A 15,022-nucleotide genomic window follows, 5' to 3' on the forward strand; every position below is an offset into this window, starting at 1 on the left:
CTTCTAATGTAAAAAGTATCAATTTTCCTTTGGAATACTGTGTAAAGTATTTCATACTATCTCTGGAAACATAGGAAGGATCTAATATTGTCTGCTGGATTTAATTCAGAAATCTTTAAGTTTGATAACTAATTTTTTGTCGTTGTTTTAGCCTCCTTTTTCATGTTTCAGTGATGTGTTTTTGCTAGAATGGATCCATCCTCTTTTTAAAATGTAAAAAGTTACACATAAAAATTAACCTGATGCTCAATTTCATCAGAACTGTGATATAAAATGATACATACTACAATGATACATTTTGAAACTTCTAGAGAGACTTATTCCTTAAAACAAAGATCTAATTAGTCAGTCTCTTCTTCACTTTTAACCCTTGTGCTGTGATGCAAAATTCTATTTCTTACCGAAATTTACATTGAGACTCTAGTGCTGTTTCTCTTTTGAACCTAGAGTCCTCTTATCTTATGCTTTGCTACCCCTGTACAACCCTGATGAAGTCAGTAGGTTTTTCTGTATCTGAGAGCAGATAGTAGGGTTCAAAACCTTGTTTAACATAGTCAGTTCAGTTTTTATATTATATACTCAATAGGTCTCTATATATCTACACAACAAATAAATGCCATGCTAACATGCATGTGAATATAGCTTAGCCTCCTTCCTTACTTGTGAGAAACTGTGTATGTTAATTACTAAGATCGTTTTAAAGATGTATGGTTGTGAATGAGTTATAGAAACTAAGTGGAAACACTATTGGCATAATTCAGCATTTGACCCTCTAATAAAATTCCCTATAAAGGAAAGAGACTGCATTTCTATAGCTTGCCTGTGACGCTGAATTTCTTTTGCAGATTTTATGACAGACCTCAGTTAGCATGGTCTTCGGGGCCCAAGACTGACAAAGATTTGGCATACTGGAGAAGAAGAGGACAAGACTTCAGCGTACTGCTGGGTTACACTGACAAAGGAGACTCTGAAATGAAAGGATTGGCACCACCCCATGGGGTGTACAGACATGCTAAAGAAAGTCAGCTGGACGTAGGTGCAGGAACAGAGAATGTGACAAGAAGTGGCTTGCAAGAGACCTGGAAAGCGCCTGGTGATTACAAATGGCAAAGTTTAAGAACTGAAAGCTGGAAACAACCTAAAACATTAGGAAGACAAATGTCTGAAGGTGATAGAGAGAAACTGCTTCAAGATCTATACTCATTGACTCTGGGAGACAACATACTTAGCTCCCAGGACAAAGGGAAATCACAGTCCTTGCCAAGAGTTCTTTCACCGGAGACCCTAAAGTGTGTGGAAATTCCCTCCCTGGTGAATAATCATCACTTTCTAGGTGGCACTAAAGCACCCTCCGGTCCCCAAAACAGACTGCCTTTGGAACTGGCAAAACCCAGGGAAACTGGAAGCCATCTTCTTCCTCTGGCCAAGCCCAAGTATGGCAGACCCCTTAAACCTCCATCCTATGAACTGCACCGACAGAGCAGGGCATCTATAGAAACCAGTGGCTTGCAGGACCACCAGCAAACAGAGGAGCCCAGTTCATGTTTAGCCAAAGGAAATGAGCTGAAGCAAGACATTTCCATTCCAGACCCTGGTTTAGAACCCCCTGTCTATGTACCGCCGCCATCTTATAAGTCCCCACCTCCACCAAGTGTGAATCAGCATTCCCTCAGTGAAGTGCCTAACTATGACTTGTACTTCGACAGCAGTCAGTGGCATCCAGTAGAAAGGACAGTTGTCAGCCATCCGCCCTCCACTAGTACATTGGAAACTGGGGGTGAGCACTGCAAAGATGATCACCATCCTCATGGAAAACAAAGCCATTCCAGGCACACTGATGACTACCTGCATTCCATTCAGTATATTCCTTTTGATGATCCTCGAATACGGCATATTAAAATAGCACATCCAGAGAGCCTCCAGGACAATACTAAATACACTGAAAATACATGTAGAACCATTCCTACTGCTTTTCAGGAGAGAGCTATTGAACTATCTAATAGTGCCTTTTTGGATCCATCAAGTTTACTAAATACTGTAAAAGGTGAGAGAATGCCTGACAGTACCACACATAGCAACAGGTGGTTGGCAGCATCCAACAGAGATCAGGAAAACTGGGCCCAGCCTGACCAAAGAGATGGCCGTGACACAGGCAATCACCTCTCCATGAATGAAACTAATCAGGAGTATACAAAGGGCAACCTTTCTGTAAGAAACCCACATATGGATAGCACCTGTGAGACTGTTACTAGAGTTAAAAAGTTTGAACCTGGAACTGGGATGCAGACCAAAAAGAGTTCAAAGAAAAAAATGAATGAAACTATATTTTGTTTGGTATCCATCCCAGTTAAATCTGAATCAAATCTGCCAGATACGGATAGGAACAATAACCTAACCCAAAGCCTTGATAAGAAGAATGAGTTTGATAACAATGGAGCTTTGCAAGAACAAAGTCTGTTAAGTATGTCTTCCACTGACTTGGAGTTACAAGCTCTCACAGGAAGCATGACCAATAAAACTGAGTTACAAAAACAAGAGCTGTGGAAACCAGAGGAGTTCAAACAAATGAATGACCTCAGTTTTACTCAGACTACAAAACACAGGGAACTCAAATACTCTGGCTCTTGGCCAGGTGATCAGTACAAAGACCAGCAAACACAGACATGTTTCACTGAAGACCCTAAAAGCTCACGCTTCTTCCATGGCATAAAACCTGAGCAACCAAATAATAAACTAATGTCTCCAAAATTCTTGTCCTGCACAACATCTGTGGCTGGGTCAGACCAGGCAGATTTACCCCCCAATAACAGGAGGTGTAGGCAGAATACATACAATATGAAAGGTCAGATGAACCTGAGTCCCTCCAGCAATAGTGCATTTTCAAGGACTGCCACCTCTGTAATTCAGGTACATTCACCAAAGGCATACCAGAGCCAGCCTTATGGGTCCTGCACAAACTTACCAACTCAGGAAGGGGAAATAGGTGCAATTGGCACTGGTGATGTTGTCAAGGGTGAGAGAAGTGCTCCCTGCAATAGTAAAGAACTGTTTGGACAATTTCTCTTGAAACCTGTGGGTCGCCGTCCCTGGGATGCAATAAGTGAATTAGAAAGTTTTAACAAGGAGCTTCAAGGGCAGGAAGAAAGTACTAGTAGTGAAGATGGTGTGGAGAGTGAGGGAACCAAGCAGGAAAGTGTTCCTACAAATACAGGAACCTTCACAACTTGTGAATCAACTCAGGAGCTCAGACCTTGTAAGAAGCTAAAAACTGTGGTACCAGAAGTTCCTGTATTTAGACAAGGAAGAGTTAAAAGTAAGTCTGAAAGTTGGAGTACAGAGTTTAAGTCTGATGATCCGTATATCTGTGCTGGATCACAAAGCTCCTTGAGTGCGAAAGAGAACAGTAGTTTAGTTAGGCCAGCAGATGGAAGTGTCATAACAAAAAAACAGGAAGCCAAGAACAGAATAAACAAACAGGGAGCTAGTTTAGGCCCAGTCAGGAGAGTTTTATCCAGTAGTCCAAGTAATGTACATCCGAGTAATCCATTCAATCATGTGGACTTGGAGACAAAGGACGATAGACATTACATAGCTAATATATTAGATTTTGTAAAATGGAACAAAAGCTCAAGTCCCAGAAACGATAAACCTTTAGAGCGAGGCTCTATAGTGAGATTGTCTTTAACTAATAGAAATCAAGGTCATTCTGAGCCAGATTTGAGGTCTGTGGGACTAGATATTGATTCTGAGCCTGGTGTTAAAAACTCTGACTTTTCTGCAAATGCAATGGAGATCCCCCCAAATGAGTCGCTGCAGGCAAGAGCTGCAAGGATTCTGGGTATAGAGGTAGCAGTCGAGTCTCTAATTCCTGGGGACAAAACTGGTCTCCACCAAAACCCCAGCCCTGCAAATGGTGTCCAGGATCCTGAATTACCAGTAAGTGGAACAGTATGTGACAAAGTAGAAACAAAAGACTGCTCTTATGAGGGCAGACGAAAGTGTGGCTGGACAGAAAGCTCTTTCTTTGTTGGAGAGCGCAATGTCTCCTTTTGGACTGGTGATCGTCAGAGCACTGACCAAGAAACCAATTCTAAAACTCTGATAACTGAGCAAGGTTTTGAACCATATATAGGTCCCAACAGGCAAGAGAAGGATCCAGACCAGCCTTGCAAGTCTGTTACACATCAACTTGCTGAAAGAAACGTGATCATTCCAAGCTCAGAAAAGAGAGTCAGAAGCACCTCAAAGGTGATTGAAACATTACAAGGTAAACTTGCCTCTCCCCCTAGCCGAACTGTTATGGATCGTTTGGTGCGAATGAAAGAAGTTGACTCAGTTTCCCGTATGCGGCGTCTGAGTATCAAGAGTGCAGACTCAGGGGAGGAAGTAGATGAAGAGAAACCACTGAGGGTACAAGAGGAGAGAGGTAGCTGTGCCCCAATCAGCGGTAATGAACTCTCTCGCAAAATGGTGCACACAGGTGCTGTTTCCAAGCGCATCATCTCTCTCAGTGAAAATGGACACATAACTGCGATGGGCAAGAAAAAGACTGACCGAGATTTTTGTTTGGGTAAGGCCCAGTTTTACCATTCTCTGGGATTCAGTTGGGCACTGTTTTAAAAGGGAATAAGTCTCAGAGGGGTAGCCATGTTAGTCTGTAACTTTAAAAACAACAAGTAGACCTGTGGTACCTTAGGGTATGTCTACACTACCACCCTAGTTCGAACTAGGGTGGTTAATGTAGTCAATCGAAGTTGCAAATGAAGCCCGGGATTTAAATATCCCAGGCTTCATTTGCATCTTGCCGGGCGCCGCCATTTTTAAATCCCCGGTAGTTCGGACTCCGTGCCCGCCGCTACACGCGGCACGGAGTAGGTAGTTCGAATTAGGCTTTCTAATTCGTGGAACGAGGAGTAATGGTAGTTCGAATTAGCCTAATTAGAACTACCTACTCCGTGCTGCGTGTAGCCGCGGGCACGGAGTCCGAACTATCGGGGATTTAAAAATGGCGGCGCCCGGCAAGATGCAAATGAAGCCCGGGATATTTAAATCCTGGGCTTCATTTGCAACTTCAATTGACTACATTAACCACCCTAGTTCGAACTAGGGTGGTAGTGTAGACATACCCTTAGAGGCTAACAAATGAACATAATTAAAAAAAATATTTGCAAAGCCCCTGAAAGCATGTGATATTATATATACTTTTGCTAGTCTCTAAGGTGCCACAGCATTACTTGTACATTCCCTGTTTAAAAACATCAACTCCCCCTGTGGTATCCTCAAAAGAAATAATCTTCCTGTGTACCTGCTGCCATATACTAGAGCTACCAGTATTGTAATGTAATACGAGCAGATTAGTTGTCAATAAACAGTTGTTTTCTTGCAGAGGATAATGCTCACTGTGTTATCGCAGCTATTTGGATTCTGAATACTGAAGCTCATTCATGAAGGACTTTTCCGTTACCTAATGGTTTCAGAACACTGCACATTTCAAAAATAAAATGAAATTTCACACCATTTGCCCTGGTTTTGCCCTCCCACCCAGGACACATTATCATCCCACCCTTTCTGTGAATGTCCAGGTTTTTATTCTCCAGTAAATAAGAACACAACACATCAGAACTGAGAAGAAACAAAGTATAAACCTGCTGCTGTAGGCTGAAGTCTTGGGAAAAGAGTTAAATGGTTGTGGTAGAAACTGTTTTGATAATATTCATGAGACATTATACAAAATGTTTCAGAATCAATATCACCAGGGCAAATCTTTCAGTGTATGCTTTGGAGTCCACTGTTCCTTGGGTCAAGGATAGTCTTGTCTAACCTAGGAATTGATCAGCCCTCAAAAACAGCTCACATCTGGTCTTCTGAACATGGTGATCTGGTAATAAAATGAATGGGCACACTTGAGAAGTGTAGCCATAGATCTCTATAGTCCAAGGATGAGCTGCGAGGCAATTCCAGGCCCCACCCCCTAGCGCATTGCCTGGGAGCTGGAGACACGCGAGTCCTTTTAACTGCTTCTATTTAAAGGGGTCGTGCTTGTTGGGCGGCCACGTTGCCTGCCAGCCCGGCAGGCACGAGCCCTTTACAGAAGCAATTGAAAGGGCCCATGGTTCTCAGTTCTACTGGCTCATTGCCTGGGAGCTGCCCGGGAGGCTCGGGCCCTTTCAACGGCTTCCATTCAAAAGGTTTGTGCCTGCCACACAGCTGCCAGGCAACAGATTAGCAGCAAGGCCATGAGCTGCCAGCCATGTTATGTGAATTCTAAGCCTTCACCCCAGGTGACTCTGGGAGGAGTCTAGCCCCCAGCACCCTCCCATCAGCTCCAGGTCTCTTCCATTGGCCAGAAGTCATGGGGCAAGGGTTCCAGGCCAAGCAAAGCTCTTGGTAGGGTAGCTCTCAACCACGCCCGAGGCCCCACCCCTTCCAGGTCAGCCTGCGCCCACTTCCAAAATTTGTGAAGTGGCACCCCTAACCCGTCAGAAGCCTTGAGAGAGCCTGCGGATGTCACCTAATGGAACTGTGTCAAGATGCATGAATGGATACAAGAGCACAAAAGGGCCCCACAGTCACAGGCCCCTCGGTTAGCCAACCTCTGCTCCCTGGTCTTATAAATGGCCATCTTTGCCACAGCCAGGAGGAGGTTGACAAGGACTTGGTAGGCAAGTTGATAACGCAATACTATCTTTTCTTTACTATCTAGTTTCTTTTGTTTTTCACATTTCTCTAATGGCTGAAGCCCTCCTCCCCCTGCCTTGAAATTCACAAATACTACTTAACTGAGTCAGTATAAATCTGTGTAAAATTCCCCCGTGAGATGGAGATTAACTCAACCATACTTTAGAGGGATTTTATTTGTTCCCATTCCAGCCCCAGGAATGAATTGCATGAATTCTAAGTAGGCATTAGAATCCCCCCAGCTCCTACTGTTCAGGCCTTAGTCTTCATTTCATGCATCCTCCATCCCAGATTTTTTTTCTTCTCTTTGCGCTACACCATATGCTCCAAACTCATTGTGTAGGCAAATTCAACTTCTCTGCACCAGTTAGCACTTACTGTGTTTCAAAGAGGCTTCCTGTGTATATCTCCCTAGAGATTTTCTGCTGGGCATGAGAGCATGAGCTGAGGCTATGTCTAGACTATGGAGTTTTTCTCTCTGCCGCGTCCAGTGAACATGTCTGCTCTTCCGACGTTTTTTGCAGAAGAGCAGATATGCTCTTTTGGAAGCCCTGTTTTCCTCATTTTATGAGGAAAAAGGGCTCTTCCAAAAGAGGAGGTTTTTCCTAAATTTGGCCCTGTGTAGATGGGTCAAATTTTGGAAAAGCCTCTTCCAAAAAAACAATCGGAAAAAGGTACACAAATTGCGGAGTGCAATTTATGCACCTTTTTCTGGAAAAAAGCTGCAGTCTAGATGTAGTCTGAGCCTCCATAAGAGCTCTTCTAATGTACACTGCTTCAGGGATAGATCCAGTCAGGCTGGATCTATCTGTATTACTATAGTGCCTCAGAGCCCCAGTGATTTTCCAGAACTCCATTGTGCTTGGCACTGTCCAATCACAAAACAAAAAATCCAGATTGTAAATCCGAGAGAGCTTACAATCTAAGTGCCCTGGTTTAGGCCAGAGGAAATCAGAGGTGACTCAACCCCTATTGCCATCTTGTACAATTTGTTCCCATCTGGGTACCACCACACATGGTGGGGACAATGCTGCTAGAATAGGGCAAAGAGAGAAGTTTTGCTTCCTTGCAGATGTAAGAGGGTTCCCCATGACTGGCAGGTTCGTTTCCAGGCACAGTATAGACATACCATTAGGGACCAAGCCCTGATTCCACTCAGTTCAATGGCAAAATAGCAAAACTTCTTCTCTAGTTGGTTGGTCTGATCCTGATCTCATCTGCACAAGTTTTACACCAGTGTAGTTCCATTGACTTGAGTGGAGTTATTCCCAAATCACAGATCAGAATAGGGGCTAATGGGACAATAATCTGGCTCTTGTCAAGAATTTGCATCTCCAGGGCTCTGTCTGGCACCAGCACTGAATTCACACACACTGTAAAAAAAAATTGCAAGTTAACTATTTAACTATTTAATTTTTAAATTGACTTTTACAAAAGAGGTAGTGTATATAAGAGGGTGTTTCTGTACTTTTAAATTAAGAAAATATTGTCTTATTTCTCTTGCCAGCTACACGTACTACTAAACTTCAGTAGATTTCAGAACCCATGACTAATGGTTTTCTTGTCTTGCATTTTTCAGATTCGTATGATCCCTCCAGGGTTGAAAGGGTGTGAGATGAACACAGATGAGAATCTAGAGATGTCTGCTTTCCTAAGAATGTTTTGCTGGTTTTTTGCTCTGTGTTTTAACACATGGAAACTTCCTCCATTTGTGGTGTTTATGGTATTCTGATAAAGCCTTTACTACTGCCAATAGGAACCTAATTATTCATACATAACTGCTTTGTGGTGATCACAGAAAACTGACTCTTTCTTGGGTACCATCTGGTTTTTGTAGCTTTAAGACTTAATGCATACACTTGGGAAAGTTTTCATTTAAACTGTGTTTAACAGTTGGCAGCTGGGATGGTAAACTTGATGAGGCTACTCTTTCGAGCTTATTCTGTGTAAATTTGAACACAGGAGATTAGTAAAATGATTTTAAAGGAATGTGAATTTATAAGCTCAACTTCTTGATCTCTAAAGCCTAAACCCTGGTTAAGTTGAAGAATCTTTGGCCATAAGACATGAGTCATAAGTGCTGTTGCACTGAGGGGGTGGGAAATGCTTTGGAATGAGGGGAATGAATATGAATTGATTGTGAAATCAGTTTGAACTTCCATACTTTGAATTAATTTTGATTGAATTCTTTATTTGCTTGCCAAATGTAGAGGAAGATAAAAGCAAACTCCCCAAGCTCCCAAAAGATCAAGACTTTTGTAGTACAATGTACAGAACATGTAATTACATTAGCTAGCAACTAAGTGTTTTGAACCAATGCAAACAATACCACTGGCTGTTTTGCACTCAGTATTATCTATTTGTGTTTTGCTGTTAAGAAATTCTTTATATGACATAATTGCTGGTTTAAAATAGCCCATTTTAACAAAGTTAACTATATTTCTTGTTACAGAATACTGTCTATTTTTCTACGATGTAAACAATTAAGTGGTCAGTATAAAGAAGTATTATTACTAATATTATATTTTAAGAAGAATTCTTTTGACTGACAAGAGACGAAGGAGAGGTCACTTATGTATCTTAATGCATGTTCCATATGGCCTCATATCCAGTACTGCCACTTTGTTTTGTTGTGAAAAGATCAATCAGTGTATATGTATGCATATGTAGTACAACGTTAACTTCTACAGTATTTTTCTTTCATCTGTTGGCTTGTCTTTGTGCAACAACTCTTTGGAGAACACAGCTAAGAACCATCTGTGCCGCCATAACATTCCACTGGCTATAACTACCAAAAGTGGGTTTGGGACCCTGTCTCAATGTCTGTGAGCAGCTCTGATAAAATGCCAGGGTTTGTTTAACATTTTTATGTACTTTGGCCTTGAATTGGGCTAATGTGGTAAATAAACCAGGGTCAGATTTGTCATTGGAATTTGGGCTTCACCAGTGGGCATCACCAAAGATTTGCACAACTTCTTTTGTGACATTCAAATATATGGCTTTTTGAACAAAAATTAAAGAGTGTATAAAAAGCCTGTATATTCTGCTGTGTTTAATACTGAATTAACTGGCACAATGTTTGTGTGTTAAAACCTTTATGGCCACCTCTGTGTATTTTTTAAAAATCTTGTTGTTTGCTGATGTTGTTTTGACAATTTATTCATGAATTTAAAGGGCTTTGTTACTAACTTTTTTCTTGTTTTATAGAACCACCTTATCTTTTTAAACATTTCAGATTCCTGAAATATTAATTTTTGGGTGGTTTGTAAGTTAGGAAAAACAGACAAAAACACATCCTGTGCTTTTGGCAGCAAGAACTTCTTATCTATAACATAAGAACATTGTGGAATTTTTTAAAGTTTGTTGTATATTAAAAGAGAATGTGATTGTATAATTTATTGAATTGAACCTTGCAGATATATTGTCCAGCTATACTTATGAGCAATCTGTATGCATCTTACCCATCTCTATGCTCCTTTCTAAATCTGGCTTCTCTAGTTGTAGACCGTACTAGGCTACATTGACAGCTCAACATTAGCAACAACATGGACCATCTCTGTGCTAATAATGGCTACAAAATAAGCTTTTCCCCTTGCTCTTCCAGTAAAGAATCACACTCTGCTTTTCTTTTAATGAGCCATTTGATGTCAATGATACTGTTGAATATCAAAGCTGAGATGCCTGGCAAAAACTTGGATTTAAAGAGGATTGTAAACTTCCATCCATCACCAGTCCATCTTCCTGCAGTTCATGTCTGGGACAATCCATTTATTCTGGCAAATTTGGGCAGGGGGCATTCAACAATTTTTTTTTCAACACACCTGTTCTGTAAATCCATGGAGTGTGGATCAAGTTTAATTGCCAGGACATGAAAAAAGACAACCACTAAAAGAAATTTGAACCCAGAGAGTAGGGGGTATTTATTGCCTAAAGAGTAGTAAACAGCAGGTTAATAAACTTTGCGGTACAGTAGTTTGTGACTGACTGAGCTGAAACAACCATAGTACAAATGCTTTAAGAACATAGTATATTTGTCTAATAACACTGGTCATGTCCTTTCCTATTAAGATATGATACTCATATATACTCTTGAATTGTATTACTCATAAACCTGTGGTCTGATATTTCTATAGTACATGTATCCTGTTAAGGAACAAGTGGCTAGCTTTATATGTGAGACTCTTGCCAGATGCAGTTAGCATTCAGCTTAGGGACACTTTTACTTGCTGGGGCTAACATCCCAAACTGATCCTCATAAAAAGTTAAGCAGTGAGTTCAGTTTCTTGTCTCTGTGCCTTTCTTACTATGTGTATAAAACCATCCCCCAAGTGGCAGGTGCTAGCAATGGTGGTGGAGTTGTCTCAGCAGAAAGGTCGAGGTCTGCGTGGAAAGGGAGGCAAGAGCCTGCTTGTCCTTCTCCCTAAGTCTTGTGTATCATTTACAGCAATGCAGTGAGGGTGCAAAATGGTACCAAGTCAGAATAACAGCGAGCATCAGGCACTGAATGTCCTTGGTGATCCCTCCAAATCCCAATGTAGGAAGAATGCATGCTGCAGCCATCCTGTGGGTAAACAAGACAGCAGATTTTGGGGGGGGGGGGGGGAATAGCTTTTGTAACCTGGAATCACTAAATTCCCAGGCATTCCCAAATATGCATGACAAGAATTACTGCCTGCTTTAAAAATAAAAAAGCAACAGGAAGAAACCTCCAGATAGTTAGTTCAGAACTGTGATGAGGTGGAGTAGGCCCCGAGACCTCCAAGCTCCCTGGAAAAGCTGTGTGAGAAGTAGCCAATAAGGGCCCAGCAAGCTACTACAAAGACTTGCTGAGCTAGAGCCAGTTCCTTGCCAGAGCTATAGGCGTGTGGCTAGTTGGCTGGCAGAGCTGCAGAGCCCTGGACTGAGTGAACAAGAAAGATCCCTGAGCTGGTTGCTGGGATTCTGTTGGGCAAGGCTGTGAAGCAAGAGACGGTGCAGGGCCAAGGGGAAGTGACTCAGAGAATTAGAACAGCAGTGGAATTTAAATACATGGACACAGCAGATAGCTTCTATCTACAGAGACCCTGGCCTGAGATGCTCCCTACTCCCTTTTGGCATTGGGAGGAAGTGGTGTGGACATTAGGACACCCCAGAGGGGGAAGTGAAGCATAGTGGCCCAGAGAGAGCGAGCTGTAGCGAGGTACCCCAAGAGGGCAAGGACATTGTCTCCGGGAAGGGAATCCTGAGCCATGTCTCTATTCCAGAGCAGGAAGAAACAGAGAAAGAGGGAGTGCAAATGTGTGCAATTGGTCAAAGGGGCACGCACAAGAGGAATGTGAACCCCATTATAGGAACCCACCATCTTCTATTTTCCTGTCCTGCTTCAAAGTGAGAATAAAACCAAAGAACTAGTCACATTAATATCACTCATTGCCGGTGCAATAATGCCACTTTCAGGAAGAAGGTCAGAGCTTCAAATCTCCAGACACTTTTCTTCTGTCGGGAAGAAGGGTAGTGATCTTCTGCAGCTCCTTCCTCCGCTTGCAGCTCCTTCCTCCGCTTGTCTGTATTGTTCACTCCTTTGCCAACCACAAATGAAGGGGAGTTATGTTGACTCCTAGTCTAATCGGGGACACAGTGAGCAAGCCCTTTATTTCCACGTGGAGTTCTGTGGAAGCCAATGAGATTATAAGCAGGCCTAATCAGCCACTCACACAGATCCATCGTTCTGGAGGTCTGGGGTTAATTTGTGACTTACATTTTCCATTAAAGAATCACTGTTTTTTTCTAGAACAGGTTCCAGACCTGACTGAGGGGAAGGAAATAGAGACAGCAGAGAATTGCCTTGATTTAGGAAATATGTGCTTAGGTCCTCTTGAAGTAATTGGAGCCTGTTTGGGAAAAGTCTGTTAGTGGCCAAAGAAATCTGTCAATTGAAATGCCCAGCCATGGACTTGCATGAGTGCTCACCCAGCCATTAAATTAACTCAACAATCTTTATAGGACTAACCAGTGTGGTAATTTAGCCTTCACAATCTCAGGTCGTTCAAAGCAAAAGTCAAAGGAGAATTGTATTGGCAGGGTTGTCTGTGATTCAGACACAAATATCCTATGCAGAGCTACTAAGCTCTTTTAATTTAGCTCTGGTAGTGAGACTTCCAAGTAGTGCAAAGACATTCCAGGTAAGTGAAGTACTTCATACACTACAGCACTTACTCTATCTTGAAGAAAAGTGATTGTTTACAGTCTGTTTAAAATGTTCAAGTAATACAAATGTGTCAAGTTTGTAACTATTTGAAAATCTCCAGTCTGGCAGGATTGTTTATATGCAAATATCTGAATTTGGTAAAAATGCTTTTGTTTCTTCAGTGTGGTAAGTACACAGTAATAGATACAGTCTGTTCTGCTGCCTTGGAAACACATGTAGCCTGTTGGCTGAGGTGTTTCTAGTGCTTGCATTAGAAATTTAACTTTTGCTGAGCTTCTCTGTGAGGAATAGGCCTAAACTCACAGGTGTAGAGGGAAAGAGAGAAAGGTGGTGAGGGAGGGGGCAGGAAGAAGGTGAAATTATTTTGCTTTACTAATTGTGATTAGCAGAAAATCCTTAAACTGTGTAATGGTTGCTGCAGCTCAGGCTACGTCTGCACTACTGCAGTGAGTGGACCTAAGTTAAGCAACTCCAGCTCCATTAATAAAGTAGCTGGAGTCGACGTAGCTTAGGTTAACTACTTGCAGTATTTTGAGTCAATGGTAACCACTCTCCTGTTTACTTACCTTACTCCTATCAGTTGGGGTAGAGTACTGAGGTTGACCTGAGAACTATTTGCAGTCGATTTGGCAGGTCTTCACTAGACCTGCTAAATCAACCAATGGTACGTTAATCGCTAGGGCTTTGTTCCCAGCTGTAAGGTAGATTTAGCCATTGATTCAGATCTCCCAGGTTAAATTGATATAACTGTGAAGATTCTTTACTTGATGGGACTCTCTTTAGACCAAAGATGCAAATGGAGGCATGAACTAAAAGGGTAGATTAAGCTGTGTTAAATGGAGTGGAGAGGATTGGTAGACTGTACCTGGAACATGATCCATAAATGGATTGATTGGTTCTGCTACAGTTGGTTTCTTCTATTAGGTTGGGCTCAACTGCTCCCCACAGTTTGGTTATATAGATAGTAGGGCTATGATGCAGCAACTCTTGCACCAGTTAATAAAGCCTTACTCAGATGAGGAGCCCCACTAATTTAATTAGGATCACTCTGAGGAGTGAATTTTCACAAGCACGTGCCTGCAAACTTGTAGATGACAGTTAAATTGCTGAAGCCACTAGAAGGATTCTTTTAGGGAAGCTGAAATAATAGAACATTATTTGCAATTTAATTCTCTTATTTCCAACTTGCATGAAACTATTCACCAAAAGCCTCAACATGGGAATAAATCAGGGCTGTTTATCATAATCTCTATTTAAAGTAAATTGTTTGAAACAAAGAAAAAGTTGAATCCTGACATCCCTAGCAAAACCAAAATCTGCATGCTCTCTGGCAGCTATGCTGCCAACTGGGTTTGCAACATGCCTCCCAATATTACAGTTCAGGGAGAAGGTAAAAAATCTGAAGTAACCAACACAGAGCAGAGAAAATAAATAAAATGAAATTTCCCATCCAGAGGAAACTATGGGACTGTAAAGGTGTTATAATAAATGAAGGATGTTCCATTCTGAAGAGCAGAAAGCCTAGTTGTCCAACTCTTGATTCATTGAGAAAATAACCAGAAACATCCCCCAAATAATTCCTAAAGTGGGTGGAAAATAAGTTGTAAAATCCAGACAGTATGCATGGGTTGGTCTTTACATAAAGCAAGAAGTATTTCTAGAGAGCTCCAGCATGTGGATCATCTCATTGCCAACAATAAATCATTGCTGTTGATCTCTGCTCTAGAGAGGCCAAGAGGTGATTCAGTGGGATAAAGGGAGGAAACAGAGGTAAGCAACTACAATATTTGTGTAATATCACAGGATGAATGTCTTCAAGGAATTGTTTGTATTTTTCTGCACAATGTAAATTCAGTTTCCATGCTACCATGTGAGTCAGGTGGCACTGTTGGCCAACAATAGACATTCTCCAAATAAAGGTTTTGCATGAACATGCTGATATTTGCATCTTTGTTCTGAGAAGGAATTGGGGTGTGTATGTTTCCCTTCACCTGGAGATAGATAGTGGCACTACTGAAACTTTAAAAGCATCATGGCATTCGTCAGGGGAGTGACAGCCATTAATTAAACCATGTTATGCTCTTATGGATTGAGAATTTGCCTTATAATTTAAAGTATGTGCTCTGAAAAATTACTTTTATGTCACTAAACAGGCCC

At 41.7% G+C, this 15,022-nt stretch overlaps 1 protein-coding gene across 13 annotated transcripts in view; it reads left to right on the forward strand.

The window, feature by feature from the left end:
- Positions 1 to 14,796, forward strand: part of JCAD (junctional cadherin 5 associated) — a 90,450-nt gene extending 75,654 nt beyond the window's left edge. For all 13 annotated transcript variants that reach the window (XM_075922598.1, XM_075922594.1, XM_006110648.3 and 10 more), the window contains 2 exons: positions 846 to 4,570; positions 8,258 to 14,796. In XM_075922598.1, coding sequence (XP_075778713.1) covers positions 846 to 4,570; positions 8,258 to 8,292 — 3,760 coding nt within the window. In that variant the 3' untranslated portion in view covers positions 8,293 to 14,796. The remainder of the gene's footprint in view (positions 1 to 845; positions 4,571 to 8,257) is intronic.
- The last annotated feature ends 226 nt before the right edge of the window (positions 14,797 to 15,022 follow it).

This window comes from Pelodiscus sinensis, chromosome 2 (assembly GCF_049634645.1).
Source record: "Pelodiscus sinensis isolate JC-2024 chromosome 2, ASM4963464v1, whole genome shotgun sequence".
Taxonomy (NCBI): domain Eukaryota; kingdom Metazoa; phylum Chordata; order Testudines; family Trionychidae; genus Pelodiscus; species Pelodiscus sinensis.